Below are 18,435 nucleotides of genomic sequence, written 5' to 3' on the forward strand. Positions count from 1 at the left end.
AACTCACTTGCTTAAGCGGAAGCTATTCTAAGCTTTCTGTGTAGACACTTTTAAAAAACGACCCAAGTGTAGTCGACACACAGTGTTTTATACTCGTTTCAGGTATACAACATAATGGTTCTACAACTATGTGAAATGCTCACAATAGTAAGTGTGGTCGCCATCTGATACCATACAACGTTATTACGGTATCACGGACTATATTCCCTTTTCATCTGCGGAGACACTTTAAAAAAATTTTTTTAACATTTATTTTTGAGAGAGAGAGACAGAGAGACAGAGAATGAGTGGGGGAGGGGCAGAGAGAGAGGGAGACACAGAATCCGAAGCGGGCTCCAGGCTCTGAGCTGTCAGCACAGAGCCTGACTCGGGGCTCGAACTCACGAACTGTGAGATCATGACCTGAGCCGAAGTGGGACACTTAACCGACAGAGCCACCCAGGCGCCCCGTCTGTGTAGACACTTTTAATTCTGACTTCAAAGTTCCTCTCCTCTCTCCTCCCAATAAACTCAGCCACCATCTTACATGATGGTCATTTATTTTTCTGTAACACCCATACAAACATCACTTAAAAATTCATCAGTGCAAAGTAGCTGTTTCACAATAAAATTATTTACTTGTAAATATACAACGACTTCAAGGTATTTGATATTTGTTCTTTGCTTCCGTGGCTTGGGAAGGCGGTAGCATTAGAGGCATCATCAGGGGATGATGAATTTGTTCAGTGCCCACATCAGAAACCGTCCAGTATTACAGCTCAGACAGGTCTATCAGCCCCTCATCTTGAGTGAGTCATCTCTGTGGAAATGACTTCCAAGACGGCATGGTGCTAGAAGTTTCACTGCTCACCACCACAGGTGGAGAATTTATCTGATCATAAGGGAATGTTAAGTGCTGGATTCTTGCATGATTTTGACTGGCATGCTAACTAACAGAAAAGGGGTCTGTGTCACTGGCTAGAGAGGGCATGAACAGAAAACAGATACACATGTGTCATTTTTTTTAAGTTTATTCATTTATTTTGAGAGAGAAGAAGAGCACGCACAAGTTGGGGAGAGGCAGAGAGAAAGAGAGAGAGAGAGAGAGAGAGAGAGAGAGAGAGAGAGAGAGAGAGAGAATCCCAAGCAGGCTCAACACTGTCAGCACAGAGCCCGATGTGATGCACGAACTCACAAACATGGTCTGAAGTGCATAATTTTAAACTTCCAAGTTGGTGAAAAACTTTTTCTGAGAGCACTACATAAACCCTGAAGTACTAAATAATTAAAGGGTAGCAATGAATGCCAAACTGCCAAGCCTTCTACGCAGATAATACCATAACCCCTAACGCCTTTACAGGACAGATTTACTGGACCACGGAGAGGAGTAAGGTGAAATATCGTTAGATTTGGACACCTGTCTGTAAGAAGAAAAATGTGATAAGACACCTTAATTTAGAAAAATAATTTTGTGCTTCACCAACTTCCACGAGCAGCACTATAACATGTGACTTTATCAAAATGGCCACCAGGACTGTGATTCAAGGATTAAGACAGTGGGAGATCGTGGTACCAGGGTAGTTTTAAGGGCTCCCATCTCAGCACTGCTGCTGTTATCATATAATCCGTAAACGAGTGGCCAAAATGAAGTTGTAATTGTCATCACCATAATGGCCAGCCCTACCATCAGAGAGCAATCACTTGATCTGGATTCCTGGCTTAATAAGAGGAAACTTATAAAGGGAAAAGTCTACAAGCCATTTGGTAGAACCATTTAAAATCGCCAAGAGTCTGCCATTTTTGACCTACAAAAATGTTGACTTTACATGGTTCACCAAATACAACCGTCTTTGAAAGTTATTCCCAGTGGGATTATGATGGAGTTTACAGAACGAGCCACAGAGCAAGGTGTGTTCTTTGGGCATATGGTACCGAACAACTTACTTGAGAAGAAGATGTCTAATCATACATAATGCTCTAATAATTACCTATGTAATTAACAAGAATCGGGCAGGCATACTTTCATTATGATTCTGCCATTAGTAAACTGGATTATTTCGGCTTCTTTAGACCTCAGTTTCTTCATCCTTTTTTTTTTTTTAATTTTTTTTTAATGTTTTTTATTTATTTTTGAGACAGAGAGAGACAGAGCATGAACAGGGGAAGGGCAGAGAGAGAGGGAGACACAGAACCGGAAGCAGGCTCCAGGCTCCGAGCCATCAGCCCAGAGCCCGACGCGGGGCTCGAACTCACGGACTGCGAGATCGTGACCTGAGCCGAAGTCGGACGCTTAACCGACTGAGCCACCCAGACGCCCCAGTTTCTTCATCCTTCAGTATGGGAACCAGATGATCATTTATGTCCATTCCAGTTTTGATCAGATAATTAAATGGAAGATGGTATATTGATAGCAATCACTGTATTTCATCAGGATAGTAAAACGTTTGGGTCATTGCTAATTTAGTAGTGTGAGCTAACAGAGCAATTAAGGTGACACCCACTGGCTTTTTTTGTCTTTTGATAGCGTAGCCCTACCTATCTCTGTTCTTCTCCACCCCCCCCGCCATACAAAAATTTTTATTACTGCCACATCCCTTAAGAAAGTACTGGTGAACAATGAATTCATACCACCAGACTTGGTTTCTATTATATAGTCTGTCTTTATAAATATAAGAACACCGATTTACACATTAAAATTTGACGATGCAGGTTTTTAGGGGTTTTGTGGGTTTTGTTTGTTTTTTCTGGCTTTTCTTTTTTCCCCAAACAAAATGACTAGTAAATTGCACACAGTCGGTGTCCGCACCAGCTCAGAATTAGAAAAAAAAAATCCTGCACTAACAATTTTCCTGGTATCATTTCATCCTTGCCAGTTTCTAGAATTTTCAGAGAGGTACAACATGCTCTGCAACATTCAGCGTTGGCTTGGCACCTGGCATTTTGTTAGGAGCTGAGGGAAACACAAAATGAACAGGACGCAGGAGTATCCTCGGGAAGTGACAGCCTCGCTGGGAGAGCATGCGCGCGCTAACTGAACAGTTATGCAGGACGCCATATGGGTCAGCGTCCAAAGGCACGTCGCCATCATTAAACAGCAGACGATCAGAAGAGAACAAGATCACGAAGGGCTGAAGCATTCAGGGGAGAAATTCGAAAGACAGATAAACGACGAGCGCAAACAACCCACGTATGTCCCAGATGCCCCAGGAAGCACTTTGCAAAGGGCTCCTTTGAACCCCATAACAAGCCACCGGAAGAGGCACTGATGTTTGTCTCCATTTTGCGGATGCAGACACTGAGGTTTCACGCTATCATCTAACTCATCCGGGACCGCAGGGCTAGTAAAGGCCAAACTCCGATCGAACCCCAGGAGCCTGATGCAGGCATAAAGGAGACTGGATTTGAGCTAGATCCTCGGAGAGGGAGGCCTCGGGGAAGAAGAGGCACACGGCACGCCAGAAGGAGAGAACAGTGGGCCCAGAACAGGAACGAAGGGACCCCACCTCCAGCCCAGACAAGAAGCAACCAAGTCTGATGTGCTGGGTCAAGTTGGGCCCCAAAGGGACCACACAGTTTGTACCTGGGCGTTTTCTTACTGATCTCCGCACAAACTAAGAGTCTCAAGACTGAAAACGCTCAGGCACTCTCTAAAATGTAAAGGCTTTTAGTCGCAATTCGTCTTTGTGTTCTTTGATAGGAAGTGTTTGGAACTGCTGTAATAAAGGTCCTGTTTTAAGTCAAGATATTAAGAAATAAAAATAACACGACAGCCGTTCTCTTGGACGCTCTCTGAGTACAAGTTACATTACACGCGTCTGTCCCTTGCAAGGGATGTCGTATGTTACATTTTTCATAACGGTAAAGCTAGTTTATGGCTTTTGTTTTTTTTTTTTTTTTGTTTGTTTTTTTTTAATTTTTTTTTTTCAACGTTTTTTTATTTATTTTTGGGACAGAGAGAGACAGAGCATGAACGGGGGAGGGGCAGAGAGAGAGGGAGACACAGAATCGGAAACAGGCTCCAGGCTCCGAGCCATCAGCCCAGAGCCTGACGCGGAGCTCGAACTCACGGACCGCGAGATCGTGACCTGGCTGAAGTCGGACGCTTAACCGACTGCGCCACCCAGGCGCCCCTAGTTTATGGCTTTTGTATCTCAAGGCTTCGTCATAAAATACTGAAGCAACTGGCACTAATAATAAGTAAAAAACAAACAAAAGACAACCGAGTCGTTAAAAACACACTTGAACGCTTTCTGAATGGTGTTCCGTGGCTGTTTGTAAATAAAACTTGCAAAATACAAAACATCAGAAACATCTAGAACGTGTGTTTCTCTGCTTCACTTACACCTTCAGGAATCACAGTATCGCACTTTCTCCGGGAAAAAGACAAAGCCAATTTTGAGGCCATTATAATCTCTTCCAGTGCACAGTCTAAATGGGCTCTTACCTCACAGTTGCTGAGATCAAGGGAGACCCCCTTCAAGTTATGATTGGAAGCCAGGCCCAACAACAGTGCTCTGAGGGGAGAAAACACGAAAACACACGTTAGACGCGAGTTAGACACAGTTTGCACCAAAATATGTACACGTGTCGAATAAGAGAAGAAGGGACACGTTTCTGAGTTACAGGCCAAGCACCAAGCACCGAGCACCATCTCAGTTTTGAAAAGGCCGACTGTTGGGGCGCCTGGGTGGCTCAGTCGGTTGAGCGTCTGGCTTCGGCTCAGGTCATGATCTCGCAGTTTGTGGGTTCGAGCCCCGCGTCGGGTTCCGTGCTGACAGCTCAGAGCCTGGAGCCTGTTTCGGATTCTGTGTCTCCCTCTCTCTGACCCTCCCCCACTCATGCTCTGTCTCTCTCTGTCTCAGAAATAAATAAACATTAAAAAAATTAAAAAAAAAAAAAAGGCCGACTGCACGTCTGACTCCCAAGCCCAGGGAGGAAACGATGCTGTAACATTCCTCCTTGTGACGCGGTGCGGGCCCATTACGAATACGAGTCCGGCAGGCCCACCATCCCTATGCACGTACACCCACGGTACACCTAACTGCACACTGAAGTTAAACTGTGTTCATCACAGATCAATTCCCACCTGCATCTGCTTGAGCACACCTTTAATATTGTTTAGAAAATTATTAGGCAATTGTCAGTAGAGTAGGAAAGCATCTGCTGATTTGTCCCTAAGGGAGAGGTTATGAGGGAGTTAAGCTCCACGGTATCCAGGGTGGGAAATTACCATCTGTAGAGAGGGGTTTTATTTTAAGCACCTACAGCAGGAGGTGAGACGAGCACTGGACATGAGGCACAGGTCTGGAGAGAGCCCAGGATCCTGCCTGTCTGTCCGGCTACTACTAGCTGCTCTCGGGGCAAACCACAAGGGCGCTGTGAAAAGGGATTTATCTGTCTGCACGCTCAGGAGGCCGGACGAATCACGCAGATCTCGTCTCTAAGAGAATGCACCGGCCCTACTCTCACAAGTCAGTCCTGTAACATCGAACAGCCTCCCTCCAACAGGCCTGATGCAAAAACTTCCCACATGCACACACATCCCTAAGTCGCACTGAAGGGACACAGGGCCTCAACCTGGCCCTGGGGGACACACAGGTGAGCCCCAGAGGCCTCTCACTCTCCAGCAAGGGAAACGGGCATGTGGGCACATCACTGTAAGAGGCAGACAGGAGAAAGCGACAGGGGGTGGGACCAAGACATTTGCTCGGCAGGCATATCCACCTGTTCTCAATGTTCCCAGGAAAAGGACCTCCACCCGGTATGCTCCAAAAATACCCTGGGGCACGAGCCAGGTGGGAAGGCACCTCTTTCACCCCAGCCTCTGCGATCCCCTCTCTGGTGACCCTCTGGCCTCATCCACTGAGCAATGCTACCGCAGTGCATGGAACCCACCGGTTCGGCAGCTTCTGGTGAGAACAACCCATCAGGAAGGAGGCTGGAGGGGAGCACCTTTCTTCTCCTCTCCTGATGCCAGTTGACCAGCCCCTCGTTCTAAACACGGGCCGACGAGAGGACGAGAGGGGCTGGGCAGATATCTGCACGCATGTTCCTGGTCGATTATTAAATAGCCTCTCTTTCCCTAAAAAGTGCCTTCCCCTCTTTTCTTCTTGGGGGTGGTATTGAGCAGCTGAAGGCACTTGGGACCTAGAACCACATGGCCCGTCCAGAGGTCCCGCCTCTGTACTGACAGTGGGGTGGCTTTAAGGACATCACAGGTCCCTCCCTGTCCTCTCCTGTCTCAGGTGCTCATCAGCAAAATGGGAGTGTCAGCCTATTACCAAAGAGGTCCCTTTGAGTTCTACCGTTTACGAAGTTTCCAGAACCTAGCCACGTATTTGAACACCATGGTTTTACAATGCTTAGGCGGAAGGGAGATTCTTCCTACTTTTCCCGTCTGTAGATTAAGGCCGAGGAACCAATGATGCGCTTTAAGATACTTAACTACAGTACAGAAGGCCCGTGATGAGGAAGGACATAACGGCTCCCGAGACTGGTAAATACAAACCAGCAACAGCAACCGCCCTCAGTTGAACAAAACGAAACTCAACAACGAACGGCAAAGCCCAGCACGCACTGGGGAAAACCCTACAGCGGGAAGTGTGATTACTTTTAACCCAGGGATGGAAAAACCGCCTTCACCGTTACCGTCTTCAATCCTCCATCGTTAGTGCAACACTGGCTAAGACAGGAATTTGTATTTGACCTCACCCGCCCGGGAGATGAGGTGCTAGTTATGAGTTCTCAGGGGCACACATAATGGGTTTATTAGAAGTCCACAGTCGGGGAGATGGGAGAAGGGCACGATGTGATGCGGGGCGAAGAAGGGCACAGACACACGGGGACCAGGGGGAAGAAAGCGCAAGCGCGAGCGGCAAACAGGAACTCGGGCCTCGCTCTGAGCGAGGAGCGTGCTTGGGGTGCACGTGAACCTCGCTATTCTGAAGATTTTAGCAAACGCGAGGAAGGGCGCCCCCACGTTCCTTATCGAAGGCCCCAAGTGCTTCACCGTGGCTGACCAGTCTGAGAGCGAGGGCGCAACTAGGACATAAGCAGTCCTCTTCTGGGTGTCGCTTCTGAAGAACCCCCAAATGGTGGGACCCGCCTGCAGAACACTGTTCTGTCCCAACTGGGAGGGCTTCTCTCAGAAAACGGTGCGTCCCTGTAGCATAGCCTCTTAGGGCTGCTGACCCCCGGTCCTTCAACACACCAGGGTCTCCGTCCCCCCGCTCCTGGCACAGTGGACCGAGACGGGGACAGGAACGTACGGAGCCGGTGGCAACAGGGGGCTCTGCGATGCGCCTCCCAGAACCCCCTCTGCGGTCACTTCTCAGGGGTGGCCTTGACTGAAGACAAGTGCCTCACCCGGGGCCACATCTCCTTCCAGACGTGGACTACCCCAAGGGCTGGTCAACACGGGAACAGAAAGGCCCGGCCTGTGTTTCCTACGTGCTATGTTCCATCCCCAAGTCGGCTCCTCTGGAAACCCGACCTGCGACCGTGACTTTGGGCAAATTACTGAGCTTCCTGGGCCTCTGCTTCCTCAGCAGCAAACCAGGAATCGGAACACGGTCTCCCAAGTGCCATCGACACTGCAGGTGCCGGCCCACATTCAAGCAGCCGGTTCAGGGTCTAGTTCAGGGTCACGCTCTGCAAGCTCTCTGCCATCCCGCCCCCTCACAGGGAACCCCGAACACCTCGGTTCTATCTTTCCCAGTGTCAGCATCCCATTAAATGTACGTACAGAATTTTGCCTACAGAATCTTCAGCCACGAAGCCTTTTCCCTCACACGGAAATTTTCAGTAGTAAAACACAGAGTGGACGAGGCTACCGACAGAACACGATTAAATGCTCACATAAATAACAACAGGTCACAAGATTTAACAATTACAAATTAACGTTGAAGTATAATATTTAGAAGTCTCTACAACAAACGGTATAGGAAATCCATGGCTGTGGTGTGGAATGTTCTATAAAATCAATTACACTAATCAAGAAAGAGCTACTCTGTACTTCACAGGGATCAAGAACACGGAAAGAACGAGAATACTGTGCACCTGTCACCAAAACGGTTTTGAATAAGCGGTTCTCCAGTTGGTATACTGCGGGCAAGGATCACGACCGGATTCACTTTCTACCCAGTGCCCTCCTTGCATCTGGGACACTGAATGCTCCATAAATAGCAGTGGAATGAATATGTAACTGAGTGTGAGTAAAGTATAACGGTTCCCCCTTTAGAATATTGATCGTGCTAGTTTTGTTAATATCCACACAAAGAGCCTCATCGTGAGACTTTTTTAGCTTACGTTTATGGACCTCTAATATATTAATTCAATGTGGAAAAAAAAAAAAAGGCCTGCCATACTGTCGGTTTTTTGTCTTTGCACTTGCCTGGATCTACTGTTCTTAGGGGCATCCCTTGTTTGAGTCTTAAGGTGCCATGTGAGATGCCACAACCAGGACTCTCACACCTCTCAAAAAGAAAAAGAAAAAGGGCACCTTACGACTTAGATAAAGATTAATTTGCTAGTAAGATGAAGAGCAGACATCAATCGTAACATTTCATACAAATGACAGGGGAAGAATTAAATGCTCATTGACACGCCGGCTGGGGAAAGGAGAAATCTGTGCGTGCACTTGAGCGTACGTGACAAAGTACGTACTCGTAACTACTTGAAAATATGTTCTTTAGGCTCAAAGAGAATTTGATTTCATAGCCCTTTTCATTAATTGCTGGCAATGCAGAACAGAGATTTCAAGGATGTCAAATTAGCCTCGAGCCTTATTTTACCTCAAGAGTTTAACTTCACCACCAGGCCCCCCACGAGGGTATTACCCATAACCTAAGATGGCCGCTAAGTAAAAACATGAAACAGCCTATACCGACCTGGGTAATTCAGGAACCACAGCACCTAAAACCTGACTCTGTTGCATACACACTGTGTATAGAGATTACTATGGTTAGTTGAGATATGTAGAATAAATATTAACTGAAACACATATATACACACATGAATATACATCAAACGGGCCCAACAGAGGTTAATATAAAGGCAATGGTACCTGGGAACACAACTTGCAAGAAAGTCACTGACAACTGCCAAGGTCACAAACCAAAGGAAGATTTTTTTTTTTTTTAACGTTTATTTATTTTTGAGACAGGGAGAGACAGAGCATGAACACGGGAGGGTCAGAGAGAGGGAGACACAGAATCTGAAGCAGGTTCCAGGCTCTGAGCTGTCAGCACAGAGCCCGACACGGGGCTCGAACTCACGGACTGCGAGATCATGACCTGAGCTGAAGTCAGCCGCTTAACTGACTGAGCCACCCAGGCGCCCCAGACTTTTTTTTTCATAGAAGATGCAAATAATATCAACAGTGCACGATGTAGGCAAAAAGAATGTAATTTCTTTTTGTGCCCCGAAGTGAAAAAGGGATTTTCATCTGCCTTGTCTGTCTTAGGATTTTGTGTCTTCTTCCCTTCCCTCAAGCACATTCATAATAACAAACAACTTGAAACGCTATGGGATGGGGGAAAAAAAGAGAGAGAGAGAGAGAGGAAAACAAACCACGAGAGATGCTTAACTATAGGGAACAAAGTGAGGGTTGGTGGAGGGAGGCGGGTGGGGGATGGGCTGGATGGGCACCTGTGATGAGCACTGGGTGTTGTAGGTAAGGATGACTCACTGAATTCTACTCCTGAACCCAATACTGCATGGTATGCCCACTGACTAGGATTTAAATAAAAACCTGAAAAGGAAAAAAAAAAAACCCAAAAGCCAAAAACCAAGAAGAGCTGTGGAAAACATGAACTAAGCACTCACTTTAAGGGCTCAGGAGACAGTTTGGTGCCGGAAAGGTTCAGCTGCATCAGAGACAAGGAGCTACTAAAAAACTGCTTGAAGGAGGGGGGCACTTCTTTTCCTTTCCTGAAAAACAAAACGGGAGGGTCACAGGAGCAGGGATGCTTCCGGCCCGGTAGCCCGCTTCCGGCTTGGCAAAATTCCCCGTTGGTTATTCGGACTCTGTGAAATAACCTGGGAATCCATTATATTTTCGGGAGAAAATCAAAGGTAAGAAGAAACAAAATGTCTCAAAGCCAAACAAAGCCAACCCCATCAAAGGAGTGATGTCAGAGAAGCTAAGACACTTCATAAAGTCCTTAAAGCTACCGCTATATTCTTTGTAGCCAATGGGCTCATTGTGTTTTACCCACAGATCTCCACTTGTACAAATTCGAACACATTCATCTGGGGATGGCTATACTCGTTGTTCATACTTGCTTCCAAGTTCATTGTTGAGAAGTACCTTCTAGAAGAGTTTATACTGTGGACGCCTGGGTGGCTCAGTCGGTTAAGCGTTTGACTTCGGCTCGGGTCATGACCTCACGGTTTGTGAGTTCGAGCCCCGCATCGGGCTCTGTGCTGACCACTCAGAGCCTGGAGCCTGCTTCGGATTCTGTGCCTCTGTCGCTCTCTGCCCCTCCCCGGCTCACACTCTTTTCTTTCTCTCTCTCTCAAAAATAAATATTAAAAAAAATTTTAAAGAGTTTGTACTCTATTAAGGGACAGTGCCCGTCCACATAAGAGCAGCAGTTATCAGACAGTTCTCACAGGCAGACTGGGGTCACCGAGAACATCAGACTACCGTGAGAAAAGATACAAAGACTTGCACTTTTAAGGCTCATATTCATAGATGATGGTTTAAGGTCACCTTCCTTCACGCACAACCAACACGCATCCTTCATCCCTCCATTTCCACCTCGCTACAACCTTCTCTGAGAGGAAGGCAGTCCTAGGTGACAGCGATGGAGGTACAAACCCATACCGGTGAGAAAAGACAGCTCTGGAGAGGTTGAGCACAGCTAAATATTGAAGGCATCCTCGGAGAAGAGCTGTACAGACCTGAAAAAGAAAGAAGGCACTCTTAGTTCCAAGTATTTCTAGATCTAGGGGAATATTTTGTCAGAGACAAAGCCCTCCGTATCCCGCCCAAACGGCTGTTCTGAGACCGCCAGAGCAATATCAAAAAATATTACCATGTCCAGGGAACATTCGGTATTGGATAAATCCAGGTGAGCAATGGCATTTGGCTGGGCCAAAAAATTGTACATGGACTTGAAAGAAAAAAACAACAAAAAAAAAACCACATTAGGATCTGGAAACACACACACACAGTCAATATTTTAAAATGAAGTTGCCCAAATCCTCCCGTATTCATTCTCTACTCTTCCCAAGAGGATTAGCAGAATTTAATGTCATTCCATTGCCTTCCCCAAGAGCAGTGTTGCCAAGAATATTTAAAATAAAATTGTGTTTGGGGCGCCTGGGTGGCTCAGTCGGTTGGGTGGCCGACTTCGGCTCTGGTCCTGATCTCACAGCTCGTGAGTTCGAGCCCTGTGTCGGGCTCTGTGCTGACAGCTCGGAGCCTGGGGCCTGCTTCCCATTCTGCGTCTCCCTCTCTCTCTGTCCCTCCCCTGCTCACGCTCTGTCTCTCTCTCTCTCCAAAGTGAATAAACACAAAAAAACGCACTTTTTTTAAAATAAAATTACGTTTGAGTTTAAAAAAAAAAAAAAGGCCAAAGGAACTCTTGGCCACCAGCCCCCTTTTTGTTACACATGACTTAGTTTTCCTGATTAACTCCATTTTCATCATTTTGGAGCGATGCTAATTAATTTTAACTGCTGAGATTAAAACATCACCTGCATAGCACTCGCCCTATCAAAATGCTAATCACTTTTGAAAGTGTTTAAAGGTCCACCAACTTCAGTTTGCACCCTAAGATGGTCTCAGGCTGTTCTCTCTTCTGTCCAACACCGTGAGTTTTCTATCCTTAGTTACTTCCAAAATCTAACAAGAAAGGGTCTGACGGCACTATTCGCTTAGGTTCAATCTCACATAGAGCTAAGACACGTCAGCTTTCAAGGGGTCACAGTGCCTAAAGTCTCTCCTTAATCCCGTGCAAGACCATCAAACAAGTTTAAGAGCCCTGTTCTTCTCTAATCACCCTGTGTTGAGTAGAAACTGCCAGAGTCCACAGTAACCAACCAAGTGCAAGCTCCCAACACCAGGCAAATAGCTAACGGTCCCGTGCCTCACTGGATGACACCAGGTCCTTGCAAAAACAAACAAGCTTACGCTGAGATGCCCTCGTCCTTAGCAAAGACTCTCAGTGCAGCAGCTTGGCTATATGATGCCTGAGAAAACTCCTCTCTACCAAGGAACTCAGAAAAGCAAGTGATTAGCCTGTAAGTACTTTCACTAGACACACACACACACACACACACACACACACACACACACACACACACAGCAGACTGCATTATGAGAAGTTCCGATTCAGAAAAATAATTTGCTCTCGCTTCCCTAAAGATCTCTGCTTCTCTCAGGCTCTGCCTGTGGTTTTACTCCCGGCCACCAGCTGGGGGAGCTCTAATCACCCTCCGTTGGTGACAAGACCCTACTTGGCCAACACTAAGAGACAGGTCCTGCTAGGCTGCTGGCCCTGAAGGCTCGGGGTTGGGTAAGCCCCTCCCTGCACCTGCTGCAGGGATCCCAGAACATCAGCCTGTCTAGGGCTGAGGCCCACTCACCCAGGCCTCATCATTCTACTTCTTCCCCAGAGGCAAGCTGGGGGACAAGACCCACTCCTGGCCAGAGAAAAAGTCCTGAGCTACTTTGCTCTCTTGAGTGACTACTAATGCCCCTATGTTAGCAGAGTCTTACATTTAATCTTCAGGCTCTCTTTTATTGCTCTCTCTAGTCCTCTACTTTGTCACTGTAATGTGTTAGTGGTTCCACACTGGACTCCTTGTTTCATCTTGGGAAGGAGCACATTTACGAATCATCACTGAAGGTGACAACTAAAATGGGGCAACGCGTGGAAAAAGTCGTGGCCCCTCAGGGGAGGCGACTGAGTGGCTCAGCTGGTTAAGCGTCTGGCTTCAGCTCTGGTCATGATCTCACGGTCCATGAGTTCAAGCCCCCGCGCTGGGCTCGCTGCTGTCAGCCCAGAACCTGCCTCGGACCCTCTGTCCCCGTCTCTCTCTGTCCCTCCCCGGCTCACACTCTCAAAAATAAACAAACATTAAAAAAAAAAAAAGTCACAGCATCCCAGGAAAAAGAATTGCTTAAAATGATTTCGAGTATCAGGCAGAGGGGAAAAAATCCTACAAAATGGACAGTGGCAATCTTCCTTGCCTTACAGGGAAAGCCACACATGAGACACGTAAGAAGGCACGCTCCTTAAAGAGTGGCCCCAATTTATTGTCAACTCTCCACTCACCCTACTATGTTTGTGGAATATAGGAGAGGACTTTATGCCCATATCCTCCTCCAACTAACTATTAAAAAACTCACCTGTCTCAACAGTATTATCTAATGACAAAATCATTCAGTTTACATTTCCAACCTCTCTTATCAACTTTCATAGGCGCAATAATGGTTCAAAGGAAGAGAAAAGAGGTCCGTCAGAAAAAGTATATCCAAAAAGAATTCGTAGTTCAGCAACATTAAGTGAAGGGGGTAAAAATACCTATGCGTTAGACTACATTTAATTAAGGAAGGCTCTGGAATTTTTCTCTAAAACAGCTCGTAAGCTCATAACTAAATGATGTGAAAGTGTTATAAGGGGAGATGAGGAAAGCCACGTTTGGAAATTATTCCAGGCTTATGGAATACAGCGTCTTTGAACCTGCCCGTGGGGAAGGAAAACGTACCGAGAGGTCATCTCCGCGGAGGACGTTCCCTGAGAGGTCGAGATGGGTAAGGGTGGTGGCGGTCAACGGGTTGGCACTGAGGAACTGAGAAAGGCTATTCACCCCTGCAACATGGAGAAGATCCAGGCTCAATATCCATTCCAGGGGACACAATGAGGTTTGGGAGTTTCCATACATGACCCGGCAGCCACATCAAATGGCAGGACTGAGGTTACCCACAAGTACCGTCCCCAAAAGGTAGGAGTATCTTCTTTTGACATCCCCTCAGAAAGAACAGGTTATTCACAGACACAGCCCTCCCACTGAGTAGGGGAAAGAGACAGAATTGGCTTCGTTCAGCTCTTCTTCTGATGTGGACGGGAAGGATTTGACTTTGAAGTCTTAATATGATGCACACAAGTCTGACTGGTCATTTCTATCTTTCTCTTAATTCTGCTAGGTGTTCCTGACTTAGCGCACAGGATTTAAGCGAGGTGGGTACATATTTCACCACTTCAGCCTATTTAAAGTACTTAGAAGCTGGGAGGGAGGAACCAAGATGGCGGAACAGCATGGAAGTTTTTTGTGTGTCTCATATCCACGAAATACGGCCAGACTAACACTAAACCACCCTACACTCCTAGAAAACTGACTGGAGGATCAACACAACAGTCTGCACAACCTGAACCACAGAATTCAGCAGGTACGCGGCACGGAGAAGTGACCGTGGGGAGAGAGACGGCGCAGGAAGGGAGGTGCTTTTGTGAGTGGAGAGAGGATGGAGACTGGGAGAGGGAGAATACGGGAAAAGCACCCCTCCCCAAAAGCCGCTGGAGAGGACGTGGAAAATTGGAAACAGCTGCAGGGACTAAACTAAAGTACTTAGAAGCTAATACTGGATGTAGATCACTGGTCTACCTAATATATCGTATACGTACTCAGGGCAAAATTCAGAGGGCAATGAATTTTTACAAAGAGCGAAAAAAATGATCTGTATACAACGTAGGAAAGAAGCGGAAAGAAAAATGGATAATTAACACTCCATACACTGTTTACACATGAAACGTAAATGGCTCAAGTCAAAGTCAACTGAGCTGAACCGAACGGGTATTACCAACCTCCAAAAACAAAGAATAAATACACAAGGAGGGCAAGAATGTTCCGTGAGGACACGGCCACGTTCTTTTCTGTGTGGGTAACAGTCATGGCCTGTTGGTCAAGGCCTTGCAGTAGGCAGCTCTTCATCAGGCCGCTTCTCTCCAAGAGGGAAGAGAGGCTCTGGGAGGTTCCCACTGCATACAGAATGGGGGCGCAGACAGTCTGGTGGCTCACTGGGCTTCAAAGAGGTCAACACACACATCAGCACCGATGCTCATTCTCAAGGTAACGGGGACATGGGATACGGCAAAACTCCCCACGTTTCTACAGTTCACGGTTCCAATCTATATATCTTGGAAATATGGCTATTTCTAAATTGGATGCACATTTGTAACTCTTTTTCCAGTAACATTCTCCTTGAAAACCCCAGCCTGTCTCAACCACCCTACAGGGAGACAGGGAAGGGGGTGTTGGTCCACCTCACACAGAGTCTTCCTCAGGAGAAAGGACGAGGGTGGGGCCTCCCAACGACAGCCAGAACTGGTCACAGCGGCAGGCTGCAGCCAGGCGCTCCAAGAAAGAAGCAGAGGGTTCCAAATACAGCCCCAGCCCGGAGCAGTCCTCTGCTCTAACTTTAGAATGCCTGGTGTATCGTACTGATGAAGGGGTTATTATCTTCTCTTTTAGGTAAGACCAGGTAGTTACAAGAACCCACCGCAGGACGTGCCTGATAAAGGCGAGTGAGCCACTTCTCAAGGGTGAGGATGCACTTGGGTACGCAGAGGGAGAAGACGCAGAGGTGTGGAGGGAAAACATCCCAGTTAAGTCCTGGGGGCGGGGGAGAAATTCTTGGCTGTCAATTCAAGATTTATTTAGCACTCGTAAAACGTTTATAACTGCTGGGGATTGGGAAATAAACATAAATAAGATCCATTCATCACTCTCAAAAACTTCCAAAGACCATCAAGAAGGAAAAGGAATAAATTCCAGCATGAAACATCAGACTACACAAGAAATACTGCTTCACTGCCACAGAACTTTATCGAAAGCCTACTGCCGACCAGGCATGGGCTCCGGAGGCCCAGGGGGTCCTATCTTACCCTCTAGAAGCCAGCGCGGTGGGAGACACAGTCAAGTAATCACAATCCGGGGAGGTCAGTACCGTCAAAGAGGTTAAGAAACAGGTGCAGGGCAGTGAAGAAGCTGGAGATTTGATTAATTACGCGAGATAAAAGGAACTGGTAATGGACTCTAGAAGGTGAATTTCTGAAGGTAACGCCCACGATTCTTTAAGTGACCAACTTCCTTCAGTCTGCGCTATCCCGCAGCGTTAGCGTGCCTTGCAACGGCGTAACCTGGAGAATACCAGACTCTCTCTCGTCAACAAAACCATGTGTAAAACCGCTTCCTTAGGGAGGTGATACCAAAACTTGAGAAATAAATTCCGAAATCAGAAGGTCAAATTAGTCTCGACAGCAAAACGCTCCTTGATGAGCGCGGGCGCTTGGCAGCGGGCCAACATCTGAACGGAATCAGGAGAGAATTACGTCCTCCGCTCGGCTTCGTGCTCCCGAAACAGAACGAAGGGCTTCCTCTCCCACCCTAAGCACACTAAGAGCAGGAAATTACAAAAATATAGGATGGAAACAATCAGGGCTCTTACAGCCCAAACTAAACACAGATTTACACGCCGTTCTCGATTCTGGCCATCTAGTGATCGTGACCGTTCTTTGTATTTATTATTGGAGTGTTTACAGCTGGAAAAAAGGTGGTACCAGATGGCCCTGCCTTGACATAATCTGGCAACCAGCAGGACATTTACTAGAAATCCAGAAAACTCTCATTGAGCTAACATCTGAGGAAGAGAAAGGGTATTTGGAGACAGTGGGGATGTCATGGGGAGATTTAAAAAAAAAAAAATCTGTCTTGAATTACGGAGCCATGAACATAAATGTTTTCATAGAATTAAAATACAAACGTTAGTCAATTTCAGCAAAAGATTAAAACTGCAATGGAATCTGAGTTATTGTGAATCTGCAAACCTTTCAGATACAATGGGAAAAGTCTGCAAGAATAATGAAATCCTTTTAAGAAATCCATTAAAAACAAAATCCCCAGTATTTCAAGATATCCATCTTAGGAAGGGCAGCGTAAAATCATTTGGGCCAGAGTATCATTAAACAATATTAATTCTCAAAACACGCATTTTATTGCAGAGAAGAGAGAAACATGGTGTGGTGACCTTTACTTGTGAAGGAAGGTCACCCACAAGGAAGAGGACGGGGCCCCACCCACTCTCACGACGCCTGAGACACAGGAACACAGTGAGTGGTGGCATGGAGGCACCCCAGACCCCACACTTGTCCTTGGGACGATAAATGATCTCCACATCCCCCTATCTGGTTCACAGTAATGGACACATACATTAAAATAAATAAATTCAAGTTGTTTTTTAAGAGTACCTCTATTCTAAAAAAAGAGACCACACAGCATGATGATTATAGTTAATACCGTACTGTGTACTTGAAAGCTGCTAAGAGTAGAATCTTAAAAGTTCCCATCACCTGGGGAAAAAAAAAATACAACTATGTGTGTTGACAGACGTTAGCTCGACTTACTACGGTGATTGTTTCTTCACAATAAATACAGATATCAAATCATTACGTTGGACGCCAGAAACTAGTATCATGTTATATGTCAATTATACCTCAACAAAAAATAAATAAATTTTAAAAAGTTATGGGGCATCTGGGTGGCTTAGTCATGTAAATGGCCGACTCTGGATTTTGGCTCAGGTCACGATCTCACAGTTTACTGGGTTTGAGCCCTGCGTCGGGCTTTGCACACTGACCTCACAGAGGCTGCTTGGGATCCTCCCTCTCTCTCTGCCCCTCGCCTGCTCTCTCTCTCTCTCTCTCAAAATAAATAAATAAACTTTAAAAAAAATTTTTAAGTGACACCTATGGACACATGATGAATGATTAATACTTTTAACATGTAGGGAATTCACATAAATTAAGAAAAAAGGTTAATGCGGCAAACAGAGGCAACGATGGATGGAAACTAGCAACTTCCTTCAAAAGAAAGACACATGACTAAGATATGGGGGTGGGTTAAGGGGGGGAGAGAATACACCTAAGCACTAAGAGAAGAAAGTAAAATTAAAGTATCAAAACACTTTGGCCGATATGATTGACAAACAACGAAGGAGAACAGCATCGAGTGGCGGTGGGAACGTGGAGATTGGTACAAATAACTCAGAGGACAGCTTGACAATAAACATCAAAAGAAAGCTTTACAAAAATGCACACCCTTTTTGAGCCAGCAGTTCTATGTAATTTCTCCTAAATAAGAAAGTAACAAATGATCGATAATAACACAGGGAAGTCACGTGAGCACCGTGTGCATTACTGAAGAATTAGAAACCACGTAAACGTATGGTCACAGATCATTTATGTAAAGTAGGGAACGTCTTCCACGCACTGGAACGGCATGGAGCCCCCGAGAGTAATCATGGGTTTGCGGTCATAGCGGATCACAATACACTCCTGGGTGGGAAGAAAAGTTTATGAAATGGTAAGTGCAGTGGAATACCATACGCGCACATGCGTCTGCACGTAGGCACAGAGATAAACTACGTACAGACAGAACAGTATAGAA

The 18,435-nt window shown here is 46.2% G+C and overlaps 1 protein-coding gene across 11 annotated transcripts in view; it reads right to left on the reverse strand.

Moving 5' to 3' along the window:
• Window positions 1-18,435, reverse strand: part of CARMIL1 (capping protein regulator and myosin 1 linker 1) — a 310,110-nt gene that overhangs the window by 114,329 nt on the left and 177,346 nt on the right. For all 11 annotated transcript variants that reach the window (XM_042985575.1, XM_042985582.1, XM_042985577.1 and 8 more), the window contains 5 exons: window positions 13,699-13,802; window positions 11,019-11,096; window positions 10,808-10,884; window positions 9,805-9,909; window positions 4,424-4,493 (listed from right to left, as the gene is read on the reverse strand). In XM_042985575.1, the coding sequence (XP_042841509.1) occupies window positions 4,424-4,493; window positions 9,805-9,909; window positions 10,808-10,884; window positions 11,019-11,096; window positions 13,699-13,802 (434 nt within the window). The remainder of the gene's footprint in view (window positions 1-4,423; window positions 4,494-9,804; window positions 9,910-10,807; window positions 10,885-11,018; window positions 11,097-13,698; window positions 13,803-18,435) is intronic.

Source organism: Panthera tigris, chromosome B2 (assembly GCF_018350195.1).
Source record: "Panthera tigris isolate Pti1 chromosome B2, P.tigris_Pti1_mat1.1, whole genome shotgun sequence".
In the NCBI taxonomy this organism is placed as follows: Eukaryota; Metazoa; Chordata; class Mammalia; order Carnivora; family Felidae; genus Panthera; species Panthera tigris.